At 54.8% G+C, this 23,338-nt stretch overlaps 1 protein-coding gene across 2 annotated transcripts in view; it reads left to right on the forward strand.

Annotated features, from left to right (window-relative positions):
* Positions 1-2,888: 2,888 nt before the first annotated feature.
* The window catches only part of FRMD5 (FERM domain containing 5), a 76,017-nt gene continuing 55,567 nt past the window's right edge, over positions 2,889-23,338 (forward strand). The window contains exon 1 of one of the 2 annotated variants that reach the window (XM_072043304.1): positions 2,889-3,292. In XM_072043304.1, the coding sequence (XP_071899405.1) occupies positions 3,191-3,292 (102 nt within the window). In that variant the 5' untranslated portion in view covers positions 2,889-3,190. The remainder of the gene's footprint in view (positions 3,293-23,338) is intronic. The other variant, XM_027466114.3, reaches the window with a different exon arrangement.

Below are 23,338 nucleotides of genomic sequence, written 5' to 3' on the forward strand. Positions count from 1 at the left end.
AAGCAAAGCTGACAGCCTCATTTCTCAGCTCCAGATGAAGAAAATGCAGAGAGTATCTAAACAGAACAGGTTGCAGTTAAACAAGAAATGCCAGCGAAAGCACAGGACTGTATTTCGGTCATCCAAAGCCCAAGAAGCAGCTCTTCCTGCTGAACATTGGCATACTTTAAAATGAGCAGTTGTCGGTGGAGGCTGTGCCAAGCCGGTTGCTTATCACGGGTGATAAATACGATGTGTGACATCTTCTACTGAAATACCTGAGACAGGCAAAGAGTAAGGCATAGCTTTGAATTTAAGGCAGTTTTGGGGTCTTTGGCTTCGGTAACATTCAATAGTGGGGCAGCTGGGCACTTCTGCCCCTGCGGGGAGTTCTGCTCCTGCCCTCCGAGCAGCGAAGGCAGCCACGCTGTGTCCTCCCCCGGGCTTTAAAGCTGAGCTCTCTGAAATCTAACTGACCAGAAAACAAATGCAGCTCAGATTTTGCTTTAAACATCCATTTGGAAATCTGCCTTTTGGATTTTTGAGCTCAAAAGTGCAAGTCACGGGGAATCCAAGTATGGAGGACTGGTAGGATTTGCTGTGTTAATTATTAAAAAGGGGAAAAAATGACATTACTCATCCGAACTGCATTCTTGTCGATCAAAGCTGGGAACAGAGAGCATTGTTATAAAGGCATCTCCTGGTCTCTGATACGCTCTGTGGAAACCTTTTAGGTAGGTTGAGAGAGAAGAGCAAAGCTCCCCTCAGATGTCTGTCGCCAGCGCTGCTCAGGGATGAGTCCGAGGCAGCAGAGGGGGACGAACACGGCCAACAGGCTCCTGCTCACCTCAGCAACGAGCTCTAAAAAAATACAGTGTCTCTGTCGAAAACTGGAATCTCAGCAAAACTGTTCATTTGCTTGAGGAACAAAGTTAATAGCCGCGCTGTGGCATGGGTGAGAGGCTCCCTGACAAAGCCGTGGCTGCTGTGGCATGAATGCTGCTCTTCATTAAGCCGCTCAGCTGGCTCAGAGGCTTCTGTTCTTTATGAAAGCAGCACCTGCTAATGCTGAGGATCCCATTCTTCATTAACAGTTCAGCTGGTTCAGAGGGGGAGCTCTGAGGCAGATGAACAATTTATGCAGAGTGGGATACATGACAAAGTAGCAGCTACTTTAGTGAATACAAGCATCTTTGTAAAAGTGCCCAGATGGTTCAGGAGAAGTCCCATTCTCTGGGAAAAGCGCCGTTGTTGTTCTGGGCTCAGCATCACGCCTCCCAACAACGCCGGGCGCAGCTCACCTTCCCGGGGGGCTGCAAAGCTCGGGGTCCCGACAGACAGCCCGTGGAGGCCAAGCCGCTGGGTTTGCCTTGAGTTCTTCCAGCAGAATAAATTCCTCCCCACCATGCTGCCCACTGCTGCAGTACGACTGTCTGTAATGTCTCATTCTCACTCTGCCATTCACATTAGTTGGACATTTGGAGTAATTGCATCTAGGATCCTAAGGTAACCCAGCCTGGTCCCCTCCATGGTCCCTCCGAGAGCACGCAGGGCTGTGTCCAGCCTGGCGGGCAGAGCTGGTGAGGTTGGATGGGCCGGGAGCAGCGAGGCTGGCCTGGAAAGGCTTCCCCTGCCACCTGAGCGGGGACAGCCCTATGCTCCGCAGCAGTGCTGGGCCAGTGGCACCGCTCCTCAACGTGGCTGCCCACGGGGAGGCCAAAAATGTGGCTTTGTGAGCCATCTCTCTGGCTGGGAAGGCAGAAGTGGAGCTACTGGGGGACAAGGCAGGGCAGCTGCATGGTTGGAGCTTAAGGCTGGGATGCATGAAGAAGGGCCAGGAGCTGCTGTGCTGCAGCCTGCAAACACAGCTGGAGGGGAAGAAGCTCTGGGCACAGCTGAGCTGAGTCAGGGAGGTGCAGCTGGATGGGATCTGTGCTGCTGTGGGCCAGACCAGCAGCTTAGTGCAGCCCCATGTTGTGGCATGTTCAAGGTGGGCATTTGTCAGCTCGTGTAGAGCCAGGTGGAGGTGGGAGCGCTGCTGAACCCTGTGCTGGGAGCCGTGCTCTGCGCAGGGGTGGCCGTGGTGCGTGGTGACACCCAGCTGGGGCCAGTGAGGGCCGGATGGGGGGAGATCTGCAGAGCTGCTGGGGGGCTCCAGCCCCACTCGCTGCCACCACGAATTTCACTTCTCCAGAGCAGCACCAGCTGCACCCGAGTGAACGCTCACCACTTTTAGAGACCATTTTGTCCAACAGCCACAGATACAAAAGTTTCCTTCCCGAGAGAAGCAACACTGGGAGAACACCGTGCGCCCCAGGGACTGTCAGTCCGGTCTGCAAACCGCTCTGCTGGGGGCGGCAGCTGCCCCCCCCCGTGCAATGCCCCCTCCTCGCCCAAACCGCCCCCCGGCAGCAGAGCAGTGCCCTGCAGGACCGTGCTCATTCACGCACCGACCCCAGGGCCGCAGCCTCCTCTCCCCACAGGACGGGGGGGCCGCCCCCCATCTACCCCCACCCCCCCCGGACCGGCCCAGGACGAGGTGCCCGGGGCTGCGGGGAGCGGGACGGGGGCCGCTGTGCACAAGCGGCGGGGCCGGTGGGAGAGTGTGGGGGGGGTTATTTTTAGGGGGGGGGGAGCGGGCGGTGAGCCGGGGCTGCCCACCCCCGCAGGGGACACGGCAGAGCCCCAACGCCCCGCCGTGCGCCCCGCCGCCCCCACTACGGGGCCAGGCGCTGCCTCCGTCCCGGTGTCCCCGGGGCGCCCCCCCCCGCCCCGTGCCGCTGCGCCCCCGCGGAGCCCCCACCCGCACGGGGCTGCCCGGGGGAGGCGGCGGATCCGCGCCGCCCCTGCCGCATTGGTTTGCGGCGGAGCCCGTCACAGCCGCGGCGCCGAGATTGGCCCCCGCAGCCGGCGCCCCCCCGGGCCGGCCTCCACCCCGCCCGCCGTGCGCCGAGCGCCGCGGCCCGGGCACGGGCACCGCGCTCCGCTCCGCACCGCCCCGCACCGCCCCGCACCGCTCCGCCCGCAGCGGAGGCAGGGCCGGCCGGGCCGGGCCGAGCCGAGCCGAACCGGGCGGGGGGACGGGTCCGCAGCTCCGCACAGCACCGAGCAGCACCGAGCAGCACCGAGCAGCTCCGCGCCGGCTGCGGGGATGTGAGCGGAGGCTCCGCCGGCAGCGCCGCCGCTCCGCGCCCGCTGCGCGCCCGGGAAGATGCTGAGCAGGTGGATGAGTGGCAGCAGCAGGAACCTGGACCGCGAGTACAACTGCACCGTGCGGCTGCTGGACGACAGCGAGTACACCTGCACCATCCAGGTCAGCGCGGCCGCCGGGCGGCGCGTCCCGGCCGGGCGCGGGGGCAGCGGGGGGCGCGGGGCCGGGGCAGCCCCGAGCCGGGCGGGCCGGGGGCGCGGTGCCCCCGCCGCCGCCGCACGGAGCCGGCAGACAAAAGGCGCCCGGTCCTGCCCCGCCGCCGCGAACAAAGGCGGAGCGGCGGCGGCCCCGGAGCCGCACGGATCCCCCCCCCAGCATCTCCCCCCTTCCCCAGCTCCCGCGGCTCTCGGAGCATCCCATCCCCATCCCCATCCCCATCCCCATCCCATCCCATCCCATCCCCATCCCATCCCATCCCCATCCCATCCCATCCCCATCCCATCCCCATCCCCATCCCCATCCCATCCCCATCCCACCCCATCCCCATCCCATCCCATCCCATCCCATCCCCATCCCATCCCATCCCCATCCCATCCCATCCCCATCCCATCCCCATCCCATCCCATCCCATCCCCATCCCATCCCCATCCCATCCCATCCCATCCCCATCCCATCCCATCCCCATCCCATCCCATCCCCAACCCCATCCCCATCCCCATCCCCATCCCATCCCCATCCCATCCCATCCCACCCCATCCCATCCCTTCCCCTCGGGGCAGGGGGAGCCGAGCCCGAGCCCCGCGGACCCGGGGCAGCCCCGCGCGGCCACTCGGGGGCCGGGGGAGCTTCGGGGGGGGCTCGGTTGTGCCCCGCGGAGCGAGGCGCTGCTCGCCCCCCGCTGCCGGCCGCGTGTTGCGGGGAGCACTTGGGTACGAAGGGAAGCCCGGGGGCGGCTGCCGTGCCATGCCGAGCCGTGCCATGCCGAGCCGTGCCTGCCCGCCCCGCCGTGCCCCGTTCCGCCTCCCGAGCGGACCCCGGGCCGGGCCGGGCTGCGGCAGGGGGCGGCCGGCTGCAGGGACCCGGTGCGGGGCGGGAGCGGCAGCCCCGGGTGCGGCGCCCTCGCTTTGCGCTTCTGCCGTTCGGGCAGGGGCGGCGAGGAGCCTGCCGGGGGCGGCGGAGCCCTGTGCGCCGGAGCGCTCGCGGCTGTTCCCTGCTGGCATCGGCTGGCTCCGCTCCAGTCCGTAGGCAATGGAAAATTCGGGGCAGAGTTTTTGAGTAAAGGTGACTCAAGGTGTAAATAGCGGCAACTCCCACCCGGGTTGAGGATCTCCCGAGTTCCCCGCTGTCCTGCAACTCCGAGGAGGAGGGAGCATCTCTTAGTTTGCGGGCAGAAGCGTGCTTGAAACGGCAAAGGATGGTGAGGGAGGAGTGCTGCAGGCTATGGGAGGCACGGTCGGGTTTGCTTTAATCGTCTAAAATGGGTAAATATGGTGTTTTGTGCAAAGAGCAGCCGAAGAACGCTGAAGCCGCTCGTTCCTCACTCACCTCCCCCTCCTAGATTGTAAAGTGTGACCCCGTAAACAGCTGGGGTGGCAGCCGGCTTGTTTTGCACAAACTCGTTTGTCTCTCAGAGGTTGGTTTTGATACAAATGAAATGGGAAAATGTAGTTTGGGAGAGAAAATGTAGGCAATGCAGTTTAGAAAAATCTGGATTTTCTGTCCTTAATTTCATTTAACAAGGTGTTTTTATTTTGCGTGCCTTTATTTATTTTATTAAGAGGAAACAGTACTTGGTTACGTATTTCGGTGGGTTATTTCATGTTTAGCATAGTAAATAGCGAGTCCTCGTATTTAGTATGGATGACCTAAGGTATGCAGAATAAGCTGTGTTACCCTCACAATCAAGGTTACCATAGTTAAATATTTGTTTCCTATGGCTTTCATGCTGCCTTATAAGCAAAGTATTTATAGTCCATGCAAAATTAAAGCACACATAGTAGGAATGTCTAATGTGAGAAAAACCGTCAGCGGAGAGGCAGGGAACAGTGAATGAGTTTTGAAGGTCATTCCCTCACGAGCGCAGATATTTCACGTCTTGCTGAGATCCGTAGTGTTTCCTCATCCAGGCTGTTTCTACGCCTGTTGTTTCTAATTTATACATTTCTATTTTTACTTAAATATGGAGAAACCGTCCAAAGCATAAGTCATTGTTTTTGACTGCAGTGCTGTTGATCATGGTGCACATCTGGGGAGGGAAGCTGCTCGGTGGAAGTTTGTGTCGTGCGTTTGTGCGGCTGTGCCCGTGTGTTTGTGTCGCTGGTGCCAGCAGCGCGAGGATGTGTGTGCGCGCTGTGCCCTCCGGAGCCGCGGCCAGCCTGACGTGTTGTCTGGCCTCCACATCGCTGTGAAAGAAAAAAAACACTCAGAGGCCGATCTGACTGTAAGAGGTCTTATTTATGTTTCAGATAATAGCACTGGTTAAACCTGTCAACAGAATTAACCTCTGGCTGTGCTTGACAAAAGGCGTGAGAATAGGGTTTCTGTGCTGCTGGATCATAACTTTGAATATTCTCTTTCTAAATAAAGCCTTTTTTTATTTGATTATCCAAAGTTTACTTTGGTAATATTCCCTTGTTAAGCAAGCAGTTCATCATCTGAGCTTGGATGAGTCCTTCATCTCTTTTGTCCTAATTTTCACTCCCAAACACCCAACTGAGCAGGCGGAGGAGCCTCGAAAGCGCTTCCCGCATCCGTCCCGCTCGTGGTCGGTTTGGCGGCTGTGCTGTTGGTACACGGCTGTCTGAGGCAGAGGGTGTTTGCAGTGGGTCTGGACCTCCATAAATATAAGTATATACGTGCATTTTTTTCTGTATATTCTAGTAGTTTGTCCCTTTGGGGAGCAGGAGGATGTGGCCTGGGCTGTGCTGTTCCACTTGTGGGACCTGGGGCTCCCAGCAGCTGTCTGAAAGAAGACGAAGACATCATCCTGTCTGGACTCAGAGAATCTTGTATTTTGGTAATATTACATGCCCCTGAGGTGCTTTAGAAGCAGTGGAGCTGATGATCTGCGACGTGGGGCTCGCCAGAGGTGGGAATGCCGTGGTGCCCATCAGTGCTGCCCCTCGGTGTGGAGCTGTTGCTGTTCACGGTGGGCTCCTGGGGTATCCCTGCTCCCTGTCCTGGGGCTGGCGGAGGTGGGCAGCCCTTGCTGGTGGCTGTTGGCTCAGCTCGGCAGCGCGCTCTGGTCCAGCACGGGAGTTACCGTGCGCTCGCCGTGCTGCGTCCCACGGCTCTGGGCGCAAACAACGCGCGGCTCGCCAGAGCGGGCTGACAACAATCGGAATAAAGCGTGCATTGAAGACAGCAAGAAATGCTCTTGTGCTGAGGCTTCTGTGTGACTGAGCTGCTTGTCTGAGGAAATGTTTTAAATTCTTCTTCGCTGTGGTGTCAGTCGTGGCATAAAGGGCTTGAAGTAATTAACGATTTGCCGTTGCTTGATGCATCAAGTATTTTTGTGAAAAGACCCTGGCATTTTGTTTCAAAACTCACTCGTACTATGAGAACGTGGGGAAGTGAGAAAATAGATAAAAAGTGAGGTTTCCTGGATTCAAAACGCAACAACTTTCTTATGTAAGACTGGAAATAAATGGAAAAGAGCACTTGGTCATGTGCTTGGACAAAGCCCATGTTTTCCACATGAAGCACAGGGTTCATTAGAAGACATGACAGGGTCGTTAATAACAGGCAGTCAACACGAGAGAAGCCTCAACTTTTTGCAGCGCTAGCTACTGTGAAGGTTATTTGTTCATTATCTTTTTATCTTCCCATAGTTTCCAATTGCCTTTGCTGGGAAATAGGTTAGCGGGGCACTGCGTGCGCAGCGGGACCTCTTGGCAGAAGCCCGAAGCAGGTGATGCGTTCGGTGTCTGAGGTTTCCTCCTGCTGCTGAGAGCTGTGGAAGCCACGAGGCTTCATGGTGAGGTGCTTGTGTCAGCTCCTGGTGCCTTTCTTCTCGTGCATGGAGATATTTTCCCCTCTTCATCCTGAGGCCTGGCTGTGGTACCAGAGCCGGTGCTGCGCGTGGAGCCAGGGGAGGCAGCGGTGCTCCCTGAGCACTGCACGGTCTCAGGGATGGGGAAAGGCCTCAGAGCACCACAGGGGCAGTGGTGATGGGCGAGGAGAAATCCTGGCCCACAAGAAGTCTCTGGTGAAGTCTCCTGGGCCGCAGAGGATGCAGGATTGCACCCCTCCTAACCCATGGGTGCCGGCGGGGGTGGCAGCCACAGCGCCTGGTTGCTTTTGCCAGTTTGCTGTTGACTCCATCAGAAGTCATGTTTTTATTTATAACGTTGGAAATGTTTTTGTGACAAACCTACCAATCTCGCTCAGATAGATCTCTGCAGAACGGCACGCTGTCTGCGCAGCAGCCTTCGTTCCCTGCTCAAACATTTAAATACATATGGCTCGTGGGCTCCGAAAAAAGGAGAGCCGCCTGAAATGCACAAGTTTGGAGGCAAAGTAACAGTCAAAACTGAGGGTTTCTTGGGTTTCATCTCCTTTTTCTTTTAAAATTCATCCCAATTTTAAATACAAAGGATACAAAAGGCAACTGATGAAAACATCCACTAAACGTCCGCTGGAAAAGTAGTGACATATTTGCTCCCATTTTAATGGGAGGCAGAAACAGAAGTTGTTATGGAGACCTGTTGAAAATATTTCTAGTGCTGCTATTTCTTCACCAGCTGAAATGTCTGTTTTCTGTTAACTTTTCATACTTGTTCTACAACGTTACCTGCTGTGAAACTGCCAGCTATCCCCCTTGGAGGAGCCACTTTTCCAAAAAGAATTGCTTTGGTTATCACTTTTCCCATATAAGATCCTGAAGACAAATATATCTATATGTACACACAAGGTGATACCACTGTAGAAAAATATGTACCTGCAGCATCATGAAAGAAGAAATTTTCTGCTTCTGTCATGTAAAAATTAGGTAATACGCAGTAGGAGGCTGCTTTTGAGTTGTCTGGGGAATACTGAAAGTGCCTTGAACAGCCCACTTATTTTTAATTTTTGACTCACTCTTCAGGAGCTCAAAGCGATCGCAGGGACGGGGCTGACGTCTGTGGCTGTGCTCAGGCAGAGCCGCCTCCTCCCACGGAGACCCCCACGTGCCCCCATCGCCCTGCACCGGACCAGGGGCACCGAGAGAAGAAGCTTTGAAACCATCGCTTTGTAGTTTTGAAACAGCAGAGGAAGCGTGGCACTGCTGTCACTGCCTACGAATGACAGCTCCTTACTGGGGAAGGCTGGGGAACGAGCGGGGATTTGCCACTTGAGAAGTGCCGTGTTTTATTTGCTACCAATTCTGTCAAGAACGGACAATACCTTGTTAATGCAAAGGTCAAAAGTTGGTGCTGTTATAGAAATAACTGAACTGTGCTGTCATCAGCCATTTGGTCGTGGTCAAAGAAAAACAACATTATTGTTCAGTTACAAAAAGCTTTGGAGTTGTTTCTGCAAATAAGAAGGTTTCAGGTCAAATTCTTTTCTTTGAAAATTTTCCAGAGCAAATTATCACAGCAGTATGAAAGCAATTTCATATTGATGATCTGGAGTTGCCTGCAAGGCTGCTGAATCCACAGCAAGTGTCTGCAGAGACTGAGGCTCTTGCATGGAATTTGTTTTCACCTCAGACACCTCTTGAGGATTTCCCCCTTGTGCTCTCAGCGGCGTTACAGCTGATGTGGCTCTTTGTGACTTTTTTGTGACTACCAAAATCTGCATGGTGCCTTCATCGTCCCAGGAGACCTCTGCTTGTGTCTCTTTGTGGCATCAGAGCTCTGGCTATTGCCTGCACGAGCACAAAGAGGAAAGGCAAAAGCTGGCTTCATTCAGGACAGAAGGGAATTAGTACTTTGAATATTCACTGGAGCTTTCACCTCAGTATGGCAATGTCATAACCAGCCCTAGCTCTTGCACAAACCACTCCCAGCTTGTGCAGTCTGGCTTTGTTATATTCCTTATAGGAATGGATGAGCAGTCACAGAGCGAATTGCTGTTAGAAATGGGACTGAAGCAAAGGTTTCTTTGCTCAGAGCCCCAGGACAAAGCAGGACAGGTGAAAGAAGTAGGGTTTGTTTTAAATGAGAAAACTCCATACGCGTGAGTAAGGGCATCAAAATTAGGGTTACATGGTCTGCTTTTGTGCAGAAACTCAGGGTTCTTCTTGGTGGGGGATGCAGGCCTGGTTTTCCTCTGGAGGTAACCTTCTGCCAGCCCACTTTGGGGGAAACTCCACGGCTGCAGGGGCAGCGTGCTGGGGACATTCCCAGAGCTGTGCCCAGGTGAGGAAGAGGAGCGCGAAGGCAGCGGCCGTGGTGCTGCGAGGTGGGGATGCACAAGCTCCTTGGCATCTTGCTGCACAGGTGGGGCAATGAGCCTGGGCTCCACCATCCCCACCGAGCCACCTGGTGTGAAACGCTGCCACTTCTGGAAAACAGAAATGCTGCAGGTATGAGACAGCTTTATCTGCTTTTAAAAGCTTGTGCTTGTAACAATTAAAAATGAAGTGAAGTCTCACGAAACATTATCCAAGAGGTGGTTCTTTTCTCATCAGTCCTTGGCATGAGGTGGTGTCGTTCTATGAAACCAGTGCCAAGGAGCCGTGCCCAGACGGGCAGGCAGGTGCCTACCTGAGTGTCTTAAATGAAAATGTGCTTTTAATCTTAATGCTCAAATCCTGTGTGTCTCCACCTGCTGCCATCACGAGCAGCCTCCTATTAAAACAGGTCTGACTCTTTTTTTTTTATTTTTTGGGATGTTGGCACAAGGAGTTCTCACAGTTGAAGGCAGATGTTGAATATTCATTACGGTGCTTCCATTCCTGGACAAGAGCAAATGCCTTCTGCATTCGGCAGCAGCAGTGGCTGGGAAGCAGAACAAAGCGGTGCTGGTTTGTGGGTGCTCAGAGGTTGTCTGATCTTCCTGTCCTGTGGCCCTGAGGCGCGGTTTTGTGATGGTTAGATTTCCAGATCTCTGTTGGGTGAGATGCACCAGGCTGTGGCTTTTTCTCAGGCGACCTGTGGGATTTGGGGCTGGCTGGGCACTTTTCCTGTGCTTGGTGCAGGGTTTTTCATGTTAGTTGTATAATTAAGGGCAAGGCCAAACTGAGAATCTGCAAAAAATACCTGGCCTTTAGCGTCTGATTCTTCTCTGAAAAGGGAGAATGAAGTTCTGTGAACCACGCTTCAAGCTGGCAGTGGAGAATTGCTCTTTTTTCTAAGCAAAGATAGGATTTTTGTAACTGCCAGTGGAATGAACTCGCGTAGTCCTGGGAACAGCGAGGCTCTTTGTTCCTCCCGCATCATCGTTTTTAAAGACGCAGACCATGCTTTGCCCTTAATTACACTTTGGCAATTACAGTCTGCGTAAATTACCTTCACTGGTATCCATTGCCTTCATTTGCAGAAGTGGCTCGGCAGCTGACATTTCGTGAGGAATGTGGCTCATTCTCCATGCACACACAATGTAAGATGCCATTGTGCTTCCTCGTGCTTGTTATCCATAGAGAGGCAGCCGGGATAAAATTCAGTAAAATCCTATTTTACTCAATGAAGTCAGCAGCTGTCTCTCCAGGTACGCATCAGGAGTTGTGCTATTGAGCAAGGTGGGGCCATTTTTATATAATCAGGCTTTAGAGGCAGAGTTGTATTTTAAGCCACAGGACCTTTTGCTGCCCCAAGGACCAACTTTTTGCATCCTCCAGTGGCTGCCCCAAAACAGAGGGCTCTGCTCTACTGAGCCGCTCACTCCCTTTGGTCCTGGCCAGGAGAGTGGCGATAACGTTGGCAGAGATGGAAACTGCTCTTCTGTGGGCAAGGGAGCAGGATGAGGAGTCCGTCCGTGTGCTGTGGGATGCGCATTAGGTGGTGGGAGCGCGGTGTTTCCGTGTGCCACTTCGGGGGGGACGGTGTGTGTTGGAGCCTGACCCGGGCAGGAGGAGGAGAAGGAGCAGAAAATGATCTCCAAAGACATGAGAGCCTCCCAGAGCCCTGCCAGCGGGGCGAGTGAGCTAAGTCTGCCTTGTAAACAAGGGGGAGGACAGGCCTCTGTAATTTTAACATATTTTCTTTAAATATGGGCACCGTGGCAGCATGGGGGCTCTTTTCTACTTTGCATCAACTCCATGCACGCCCGGCTGGGTCGTGCTCTCACTGAGACCATTTTTCTTCCCTGAGAGAGCCAGATCCCTGCATTGACTGAGCATCTCATTGGAAATTCAAGGTTGGCACTATTGTAATCTCTCATATATGGCAGAAAAGAATTCCATCACCGGGCCCCTGAGAGCAGGGAGGAACCTTAGGATGCCTTGGGGTGCTGAGGGAAGGAGCACGCTAACGTGGCCGGTGCTCACCAGGTGCCTGTGCCTCACCAGGCACACGAGGCACTTTTATAAATGATAATTAACAAAAGCTTTGTGGCGTTGTGTTTTTTTGAGTCCAGAGAGAGCTCAGCTACTTAATATTGGATGTCAAAATTTGATCAATGCTGCAGCTGGAAATAGAAAATTTTGGCTGCATAATGTCTGTTACCAAAGACTTTAATTATAGTGGCATATCTGTCATATTGATGAGGGCTTTCTATTTTTCTGAGGGTTTATAATGGGGCTGTTTCAAATCAGATTGGCTTTTAGCTTGGCACATAAGCTGTGGTCCCAAAGGAAATATCCATCTAGCTGCCTATATGAAATTTTTCTTTAATAAAAAATTACGGAAATTGATTAAGCTATTCTGGAGCTAGAGGGAGACTTTAGGAGTATATGGATTGGGTAGTTCATAGGGGTACTAACTGTACGTTATCTATCTACTTAACTCATAGAATGGACAGTGTATTGGGACTGAAAAAAAAGCCAGAATCCAATATAGTTATGTTTGAAAAATAGATAATAAACATGCTGAGCAGGTACTTCTCATGAATCGATTTAATTCTCATTAACATTGCACTGTATAGCATGCTGACTAATATCTCTGGCTTGCAAACAACAATGGATTTCCAAAGGAAACAAGAACAGGATGTCTCTGGGACCTGAAATTCGGGAGGTCCTGGGGCTGCTGGAGTGGAGCAGAGAAGCTGCGAGGGCAGCAGAAGGCGCAGTGAGGGCTGGGGCTGGAGCAGGCAGGGCAGAGGCAGGGCAGTGCCCGTGCTGTGCTGCCCTCCCCAGCCCATCCACCTCCCTCTGTATCGGGACAGCTCCAAAAATCCGTGTGCCCCAAGCCCCAGAGCCATCTGGCACGGCTGTTCCAAGCGAGCCCTGTCATGGGCTCAGCTCCTGTGGTGCCCTGAAGCTTCCCCAGAAAGTAACTCCAGAACCGATTTCCTGCCTAAATCATTGCATTCCTGGGCTGTTCCTCAACATTTAGGTTCTTCTCCCGACCTGGAACAGATTTTCCTTTTGGTCTGTTGCAGGTCCCTGTTAGTACTGTCCTTTCCTTTGTCCAGCTGCGTTATCATTTGCATGTTTACAGGTTTTTGCCGTTCTTATTTGTGGGTTGGTACCAAGCCCCGAGACCTACAGGGGAGAGATTCCCCAGCCTGTCACCAGACCTCAGAAGCAGCTCCCTGAGCCCACTGCTGGGGCTTTCACTGGTTGTGACTCCTGCTTGCAGATGACAGATTTCTTCATCTGGGGCTTAAGAATGAAACAGAGGGTCCTTGGGGCAGCTGCCACTTTGAGAGGATTAGCAGTGACTGACAGCCTTCCTTCTGGATTTCCTTGCTTCCCGAGGCTTAAGTTGGAGCTTTCGTGTCGCCTGAGCAGCGCTTTGATTTTATTTGGATGCTGTGTCCCCCAGCGTAGCATCTGGTTTTGTTACAGACATAAATAAGGTGCTAATACAATATTAATCCCAGTGTCGTGCGCCTTAAATAATGGTGACAGTGATCTCTCTGTGCTCTCATGGGATGCCTTCCACCATCTCCATTGACCGCTTGGGCACGTCCCACGGAATTAAAAATGCAGCCGGCAGGGTCTGGAGCACAGGAGGGAGCTTGGAGGCTTTCCTTAGGAAGCCCCAGTGCCAGTGAGCGGAGAGCGTTCCTACTGCTATAGGGCTTTTTAATTAACACGTGGCATGCTGTTATGAGGATGTCAGTGAGCTTAATGCCTGACCCATTTTAAGCTGATTTGGCTTTAAATTTTTCTCGGGGACCCGGCGCTGCCTGGTGCAGTGCTTGGGCCTCTGTGCTGGCCATGCCGGGGCGGTGGGCAGCGGGGACGGTTCGGTGCCTGCGCTGCTTTTGCAGGACAGAGGGGCAGGGGAAGGCAGAGCAGCACAGCGGGGCTTGTTGTGTGTCCCAGTGCAGGACGTGTCCTCACCATTTGTCACACCGGGTGAGGGGGCTGCACCCCTGGCTCCCCAGCGAGGTCCTGGGGGCAGCAGCCCGGTGTTGGTAACCTGGGGAGGTGCCACCACCAGAAACACGTTCTGTGCCTGCAGGCTGTGTGATGCTTTTGAGGATGAAACGACCCCTTCTGGGGCTGAACTGCAGCCAGAAGTGCAAAACCCCGCTGTGCTGAGTGGGTGCCCCACGTGGGATGGCTGCAGAGGGGGCAGCGGCATTGCAGCCCCATTGGCATCGGTGACAGCGCGGGGACAGCTGGGGCCTGGGGCAGGGTTTGCCCCCGGGGGCCTTGCTGCAGGAGCGCTCGTGGCAGCAATACCACAACTGCATCACGTTACCGCATCGCTGGGCAAAGAGGGAGCAGGCGAGGGCTCTGCCACAGGAGTGCATTAGTAACCGATAGCCTAAGCAATTAAACCTTGCATGCTCAAGACAGAATTCCCAAATCCCTCTGGCTCTGCGGTCGCCCCCCAGCAGCGAGCAGGCAGAGATGTGTTCTCGGAGCCTAACGCGTGTGCTGCGAGCTCTCAGCGAGCCCTTGCAGCCGGAGCAGCGGTGCTGGGGCTGGAGGAGCCCGGCTGGGGAGGCTCCGGCTGTGGGGTGGCAGCTCAAGGAGGAGCGAGAAGGTGGCCCTGGTCTTCTGCAGCCCTCTGGTGACCCCTGTGAAGGTGTCACCGGTGGGTTATGTGGCTCCTGGGGACCCGGGCAGGGTCCTTCCCTCCGTGGCTTCTGTCTGTTACAGCTTATTGAGCTCTCCTTGACCTAAACTTGGATTCCCCAGGGTGGCTGTGAGTGTTGTACCCCATGTCCATAAATTGTGCCACTCCTCCCAGCACTGAGGTGCCCTGACCCCGAGCTTCCCCGAGTGCCACGGTGCTGGCGTTCCCTCGCTGAGCCACCACCAGTGCTGGGTGTCAGCTGAAATCACAGGCTCGGCTTTTAAGCAGTCCTGTCAACACGCGATTTCCCTTCCCTCTTTGTTGTGTGCCTGTTCTTCCCATGCCTGGAGCAGCGCATCCTGAGGCACGGCCTCGGGCTGGGCGGCAGTGGTGCCTGCTGAGCACTGAGAGCAGCCGGGGAGCGGAGCCCGCTGCTGCCCTGCACAAGAAGGGGAAAAAACAAAAAGCAGCCCTTGGTGGCTTCTGTGTTGGCTGCTGCATGGGACTGGGGAGACAGTAAATCAGCCTGAAGGCTGTGACTGCGCGCTGACCCCACAGACACTGCCCGATTGTTGGCTTGGTTTTGTTCCACGGGTTTCTAAGGAGAGGGAGAAAAGTCAGCGGCGCGGTGCTGCTGGGGGCCGGGGGCTGCCATGGGAACGGGGCAAGGCGGGCGGTGGGGCGCAGGCACAGCCTGGGAGATGCCCTCGACCCCGTTGCTGGTGGGGACGTGGTGCTGGGGGCTTGCCCAAGGGGTGCCCACGGCTCCCCATGGATGGTCAGGAGCTGTGATCCTGCAGCTGCTGGGGATGGTGCTGACGGGGGGAGCGAAGTGCTGGAGGAGCACAAACGCTTGCATGAATCTTCTTGAAAGGGTTGCTTGGGTTTAAAGCACCATTTAGGCGAGTGAGTTGCACTGAAATAGCGTTTCTTTAATTAATGCCGTCAGATTAACCGGTATGGCAGATAAACCTCTCCTTAAATTAGCTGTTACTTCAAACTTTATTGTCCTGGCATAGTTAGGTTTCTAAAACACTTCCAGCAGCACAGCAGCAGCAATTCTGCTCCAACAGTGAGCGCGGGGGAAGGTGGCAGTGCCTGTGCCAGGTGCTGTGCCCCTGGGCAGAGCCTGGCAGGGAGGGGAGCGGCACCCCCGGGTGGCAGGGCAGGGGGCAGGTGCATGTTTATTTAAAAATAAACATGAAAAAAAGTCAATAAATCAGCTCCTTTGCACTTTTGGAGGAACTACACACGCGGTCAGTGTGGTAACCGCCGTGGTGCTGAGCACACCCCCATCGTGGTGCCTGCTTTGCGCTGAGGCTGGCGGTGGGGACAGAGGCAGGAGGACACCGAGTGCTGCTGGGCACTGCAGCCCGTGGTTTTCCATTAGGTCCCGTGGATCCCGTGCTGAATTGCGGCTACCTGCCGGTTACTGTTGGACATTGCTCTGAACTTTTTCACGCCTGCCTTGCCGGCATGGTCTCCTGCTCCACGCTGCCTGGTGGGCTTCTGGAGCCACTGCACCCAGCTGCCGGGGGTGCTTCCTCCTCCTCTTTGTGCTTGTGTAACAGTACCCACACATAGACATTTATTGTGCTACAATACAAAATGAGTATCTGAAGGATTCTATTGAATCCTTTGAATTATACAGAGAAAGGGAGGTTCGTGATTGCAGTCGTGTATCTGGGGCTGAATAGGACCAGAGGTGTTTGTGATGTCCCCTTTCTGCAGTGCTGTGCCTTGCCGAGCACCTCGCTGCTGGCTCCCTGTGTTCCTGGGCAGGTATCTCGCTGCCAGCTAGAGCAAGGTTACTCCTAGCCTGGAGGCAGGCACGGAGAGGCTTTTTTCTGGGTATGTAGATACAGCAAAGCTGCCATATGTTGTGGGGAGGCAGTTGCGCATGCATTATATAAGTCCTGGTGATTTAAAAGGCTGCCTCATTTCTGTTCACGGTTTTCCAAATGTTGGCTGGTGGCGTTCTCGGTGTAGTTGGCTGCTTTACATACCTGTGGCTACAATCTTTGTATTTTTGGCATACGATGATGATTGTAAAGGATCTGCTTCTCTTGCCAGTCTCTCACACACTCAGCACACACACACACACAGCTCGGCAGGCTGGGCTACGACGTGGCATGGGCTGCTTTGGCAAAACCTGGGGTCCCTCTGATCATAAAAGCTGCAGGGCAGGGGTGGGTGGAGGTCTGCTCCTCCACCTGGCACCAGGCTGGGACACACAGAGCCAAAGCCCCGTGCTTGCTGTAGGGCAGGATTTGTGCATCCTGCACTTGCTGGATGCTCGAGTGTGCCGGATCCAGAGGGATGGATTTCTCCTTGGCCCTGGCCAGAGCTGACCCAAAGTGCTCTTGGTGACGGTAACAGCTTGTCTGCAAATAATGGGATTATTTAAGATCTGTGACAGCTTCCTGGGCAAACTTGTGCTGGTGCATCATGTACTGTGTGCGTGGAGTGCTGGCGTGTTGATACTGCTGCGAGCTGTGCGCCTTCCTTTCCCGATGTTTTCTCCCTGGCTGGGCAGAGGAAACCCGGTGCCATTTTGCTGTTGTAGTCTTCCAAGTGAGCAAGCTGGCATGAATTAAAACCCTTGATACAGGGCGAGCGTGAAGAGGATGAGTGCTTACGGCGTGCTGTCTTTTAGGTGTGTTTGGGAAAATAAAATCGTCTGGTAAACTACAGGAGCCAAAAGAGGCTGTTTTGAAGGGACTTGGTTCTTCTGTGAGTGCTACAATTATTCTGGCATTCGTTCAGAGCATCAGTTAGGCATGGTGATTGCACCGAGGTAGAAATATGGCACTTTTGCCTGGACTGCAGAGGGAAGGGCTGTGAGGGCCAGTGGAGCATGGTACAGGTTAGCAACAGAGTCGCTCCAGCCCTTAAAATATTTACGGTGTTGTGATCCATACACGTTCCAAGCATAATGGGCAGTGTCCTGCTCTGCTTTTGTATCTCTTGTTGTTCGTGGAAAGGCTCCAGAGAGCATCGCTGCACGGATGGCAGGAGGTGGCTTCAGGCAGCCACGCGCTCTGTGTGTCTGCAGAGGGGTGTAGGAAGGACTCAGACAGCTCCTGGGGGGCTCTCAGCAGCACGAGGAGGGGTTTCGCAGCACCCCAGCATCTCCTGGCCACGCACAGGGCTCTGCACGGACCCACGAAGGAGGCAGGGTTGGTCCCACAGGACAGGTGACACTGGGGGCTGGGACAGCAAACGGGGCACACGTGGCTCCACGCCAGCCTGGAAGGGGGCTGTGACACCCGGACACCCCGGGGACCATGGTCTGCCCTGGGGACCAAAATCTGCCTCTGCCCCTGCATGAGGTCTGCTGGTGGTGCCCTGCAGAGGGGACAGGAGCTTGCTTGCCAGCCAAACAGCAGCCAGCTTCACTAAGCCGGTTGCCTCGTTGCTGGAGGGATAATTCTTGTCAATCTGCCACTTTTTACTCTGACGTGCTAAAAATAGTGCATTATTTCCAGGCAGTAATTGCACATCCTGTAGTCATAATGAGCTCTTAAGGTAATTACCTTTTGGTGAGAAAGAGCTGAAGATAGGGTGTGTTTGGCTGGAGAAGAGAGGGTTTTCAAGAAGCCCATCCAGTCCTGTGCTTGTGATAGGGGCAGGCACCCCGTGGCGGGGACAGGGCATGTGCTGGCAGGGCAGCAGTGGCACGCACAGCACGAGGGCCCTTCCCAGTGTCCCCCTGGTGCTGGGAGACCATGGCCCCATTGCCCATCTCCGCAGCGTGCACTGCTTTTAAGGGAGATCCTAGAATATGCGGTGCCGAGGTGGCTGCGCGTGGGGATGAATGAAAGGCAAACATCATTGGGAACGAGGTGCACTGCCAAGGTGATGGGAATCTGCTGTCTGCATGGACACCTGCAGCTTCCCATCTGCAAAAGACAGCCCAATGTGTTTGACGCCTTCCAGCTGGTGTTTGGAGGTGCTTTTCCAAAGCTCGGGGTTATTTTAATGGGATTTATGATGCAAATTAAAAAGGAGGACGTGCCATGCACTCTACCAGTCTTTTCCCTACAAGAGATGACCCTAAAAGCCACCACCTCGTGCACCCTGCAGGCCCCCTCCTGCCCCCAGGCAGCTCTCGGTGCCTTATCCCGCAGCCCCACGTGGAGGGGACCCGATGCTGCCTCCCCCCCTCCGCCCAGCGGGTCGCTATCCTGGGTCAATACTCATCTCTTGTAGCACTGTTTTGCCTCCCAGCTTTATAAATCAATTTACCGTGTTGTAGAGTATCTCGTCCTTGCACGGAATAGGTAAATTACATCTACCGCTGTTACATCTTTGTAACTAATTTGATAGCATATTAAGAATGTAAACCACTTAGAATGCTTTTGTCTGAATCAATTTTCCTTCTGTAAGTCAGAGGTGCCGATCTCACAATGCAATGCCTTTTCCAATCCCGTGTAATCCTGTGGCTTTTCTTTATCTCAGTCTCCAACGTATTTCCACAATTACAGCCAGATTTATATATCTGCAGTTCCTCTCAGGCACCGTGATGCTGGCCCATCACCTCCCCAGCCACCAGGTTCCTGCAGCCACCCCGGGCGCCGGAGTCGTTGCTACAAGGGGAAAAGCTTGTAGTGCCGTAACTCATGCTTTATGGGGACAGCATTTCCTCATCATTCTGCTTTCTCCAAACGTGGCTATAGCCTGTAAAGTGCTTATATAAAGCCGCCCCCCTCCCCGCTGCCGTTAGCGAGTTCGGTGGCTGCAGGTTGGAGCTCTCCATCAGACCCCAGGGTCTGGCGGGGGGGCTTTGGACAGGGGCTGCCTCCGCGCGGCACCGTGTGCGCTCGTGCATCTGCCCTGGGCTGCTGTGAGCAGCGTGAGCTTTGAAGTCCTGGACTGTCAGCATTGCACATTATTTTGCAGAACCTTCTTTAAAAAACGATAAAAAAAAATAAAATAAAATTAGAAATCGGGCTTCACAGCCCCGTCGTGGCCATTGTTCTTCAGGACGAAGCTGTCGGAGGCAATCGCACGGCTCTGGGTGACGTGCCGGCTCTGGCTGCAGCGCTCTGAGGACAAAAGCCTGCTGCTTATGTAATCCCCGCAGAGGGGCAGAGCATCCGCACCCTCGTCCCCGGCCTCCGAAGGAGCCCTGGCCGCAGCCGGCAGAGTGACGGGCGGCATGAGGCAGGCTGACAGCCGGAGCTGAGGCGCACAAAAGCGGTGACGCACCGCGCCTAACGAGCTCCTCCTGGCAGGGCGCCGGGAAGGCTGGATGTGTTTGCCCAACTTTATCTGCTGATGCCAACAGCCCCCCCCCTCCTGCCGTGTCAGCGCGTCCCCGTGCCCCACGGGCTGGTGGGGACAGGACGGGGCCTGGAGCCGAGGCAGCAGCCAGAGGAGGGTGGATGTGGGTGGACGGGGTGATGGTCCGAGCCCATGGTGGCCCTGTTTTGGGATGCGATATGAGGATTGTGGCACCGTGGGGAGGGGATGGAGGCTGCAGCCCCCTCCTGCAGGCAGAGCCAGCTGCAATGCCAGCACGTTAATCACACCGCTGGCCTTACGTTGCTCACAAAGAGCAGCTCCGCGTGGCATCGGTGTGAGCGAGGCATCATGCTAGGGGTGATCGTGGTCCTGGCTGTCAGAGGGACGTGGCAATGGCACGCGCTTGTTTCAGGCTGCATGCGTGCAGGCCAAGGCGTGAAATCTTTATCTTTTAACTGGTTAATGCTGCGTTTCAGCACCGTGGCTGATGCAGGACATTCGCAGTAATTAATACTAATGAGCACATCCGTTGGAGTATGCAGCAGGAGGCTCTGCATCCTCGCACCGCTCTCTTCATCTCTCACTGCTTGGTTTTAGACCAGGCACCCAGTGCCATCCACCCCTCGTTGCTCTGGGGAGGGTGTGGGGCTGGGGCTGCTCTCCAAAACCTCTTTATTTTTTCCCCTCCGTACCTTGTCTAAAACAGCTTTCTGCTGCTTCATGGCTGATTTTCTTGATACCAGGCCTTGGGTATTTTGCTCTGAGTATTTTGCATTCTGAGCATTGCTGGGGCAGGGCTGGCACCCCGACCTGGCCTTCCCCCGGCTGACAGCCTGGCTGTGCCCCGAGCCCCCACCTCGCCCCCGTGTCTGCACCACCTCCTCCGTGGGGCAGGCGGCGATGCTCCGCGAGCACAGCGCCGCGACCCCGCTCAGACGCACGCGGGGCCAGCCCCTGGTGCTGTGACATCTCGCCTATATGGTGTTTGCAAAACCAAGCTGCATGTGGCAAAGCAGCCGAGAATGGGGAAGAATGCCGGGTTTTTACCTTATTTCTGAGCTTTTGTTGTCATTTCGTAATGAAACGCTCGAGCTGCTGCCTGGGTGGAACAAGCCATCCTGTCTAGGAATAAGCAAAGTCGCTGAGTGCCTGGCAAGTCCATGGCAGCCCGTTTTTTTGGGAGCAATGTTCTGTAGGGTGGGCTGCTGTGCTTCTGAGTGCTTGCCATCAGCGTGCGATTGGCATGCACAGGAGGTGGATGTTTTCATCCAGGCTTCGAGGGCCAATTCGAGGGCTTTTAGTGCTGGCAGGGTAGCGCGCTGGCAGAAAGGTCCTTTGGCAATCGCTAACCAACGGGTTTTGATTCAGGGTGTGTTGGGAGAAGGTGGCCTGAAAGGCTGGGAATATTTATTTTCATTACAAAGATGCTCGCTCTTCTCCTGCGCCCCATGAGCAGCCTCTCTTTGAAGCCATCTGTCTCCAGGCTGCTCCTGGCTCTGGTGCTGCCCTCCCCTAAATGTCTCAAGGATCCAAGGGCAATGCCAGCCTCCGTGGGCAGTGCTGGCCTCCCTGCCAGCACCGTCTGGCTGCTCCCAGTCTGTGCCTTGCCCTGGGCTGAGCTGGGAGCGCTGGGAGGGGAAGGAGACTGCTTCTGCTTCCTTGGTGGGTTCTCCTGGTCCCCCCCACCTTGTGTTTGCATTTACAGTCTGCAAAGGGAGCCTTTCTGCCAATGATTGACTAAGCAAACGTGCCTCTGGGCATGCTGAAATATTCCTGCTTTGCACCCTTGTAAAGCCTGCGTGTTTCTGAAGACAGTTTAGATATGTGCATCTTCACAGAGGCTTCAAATTAAATCTCAGACAGCCCAGAGCCTCTGTTTCCTTTCCTAAACTCCAGCAACTTTGTCTGGGCGATAGATAGCGCGTGGATCTTGGAGATAGTGAACGGCTTGGAAATGTGTTTCTGTATCAGGCCTGATACGAAGGCTTGCTTGCAGGGAAAGGCACTGCCCTGATTCCAAGGGGAAATCACAAACCTTAAAACTGCCGAGCAATGCTTGTGCTTGAGTCTCTCTGTCTCCTCTGCATATTTTTGACGTGCAATCAACACTGACCATGCAGCCTGCTTAATTTTTCAGGAGCTGAGAATGACAGGGTTGTACTCCTCTATCTATTTACCCATCTATTTCTGCAGAGTAAGGACCTAATTGAGCGAATAATGCACGAGCTAACAGCGCCGAAAAGCCATGGCACAGCACTTTGTATTTTAGGGAAAGCTTTTTATTCTGAGCCATTTGCGGTGTGCCTGCTCAGGGCGTTCGGCGGCTGACTGACGGCCCTGGTCTGGGTGTAGGTTGTGTGTCCTGCACCCCGACAGTCCCGGGGTCCCTGGCAGGGGGATGCCCACCTCACAAATCTGTGTGCCGTGGGGACGGGGCCCTGCAGGGTGCAGGATTTGGCCACGGTGAGTGCAATCCTCCAGGACTCCGGCACGTCTGCGCCATCCCCACTGAGGGCATCCCCATGGCTCCTGGGGGAGACCTCGTGCTGGGGACCCGGTGCTTGTGGGGCCTGGCAGCACCCCGAGGAGCAGCACCAGTCCCTGGAGCAGGTGAGGATGGTCCTGGGCAGGGTGCTGGAAATGTGTGCTGCTGAGCCCAGAGAGAGAGAGAGAGGCTCCTTCTGCAACCCAGTCTGGTTTGCGCTCTGCAAACACGGCGCTTGCAGCTGGAAGAATGAAATCTCAGAGCAGAAAAAGCCCCCGTGTAGCTCAGTGAAATATGATTGCGTTGTCTAATCAGGCAAGTGACTGACACAATTTGAAAAGTCCTTGAGGGTGTTTTAAAGGTCAGTAACAAGAAACGCGGAACCAGCCCGGCGTGAGTCACGCATGCTAAGCCGGCCTTTGCTGAAGTCACAGGACGGTCCCCGTGGTTTTTGTTTTACCTTCCCTGCTTTTGCATAGAAAGCAACATCTGAGAACGTCTCCGGATCTTCAAGGTGCAACTGAAGTGGTCTCAACTGCCATGAGGCAATAGGGAAAATGCGTGCGGAAGGGATTTTTAGTAAGGCCAGGGGAACAAGCACGGGCATTCTGATAAACAGACTGAGCTCTCCAGCGGCTCTTTGGTTACTGAAGAGGAGCTGCCAGTTCAGGAGGCATGGGGAGGGCAGCACTGCACACTTGGCCTTGGACTAGAGGTGCCACGGCTCCGCAGCTTCTCCACTGTATATATAATACAGAAATCATTTCTGTCGCTTCCTTTGCCACCAACAAGTGTTTGTGTCTGTGCACAGAGCCACATCGGTAGTTATGCGGTGGTGTCGCAAGAAAGCACCGCTTGTCTCGGGCAGCAGCCAGGGTGCCAGTGCTGTCTGCAGGCTTTACTGGGCTGCTTTATCCCCTGCTAATGGGTTAGAGATTCATGTGGCCTTGAGCCTTTAATTCTTATCTCCTTCCTCCAGCGTTACTTGGTTGGAGTTTGTGGGATGGCTCCACCAAATATTTCCACGAGCAGCGTCCCTGCGTGTGCGGGGGGTGAGTGGGGACGCGCTGCCCCCTGTCCGTGCTGGCAGCAGTGAAGGAGCCCTCTCCTCTCCCCTCTGCCTGCCCTTCCCCAGCTCTTTAAGCCCAAATTCCTCTGTAGTGCCTCGGCAGGTGGGAAACGCAGCCGTGCTGCAGGGCAACTCATTCAGCACACGACCAGCCAGAATAGCGCTTGGTTGCACTTTTTCACTTCTGCTGTCAGCAAGAGCATCTCATTTTGCAGAACTGCACCTCCCAGGAATTTTCTAATTTGGGAGTTTCTAAAAAAAATGGAGGTGTTCTGCGTGGTTTGCATCTCGGCTGCATGACCAGCGCTGGTGCTGCTGAGCTGTGCAGGCTGGGGCCGGGTCACTCC

Source organism: Anas platyrhynchos, chromosome 11 (assembly GCF_047663525.1).
Source record: "Anas platyrhynchos isolate ZD024472 breed Pekin duck chromosome 11, IASCAAS_PekinDuck_T2T, whole genome shotgun sequence".
Classification (NCBI taxonomy): Eukaryota; Metazoa; Chordata; class Aves; order Anseriformes; family Anatidae; genus Anas; species Anas platyrhynchos.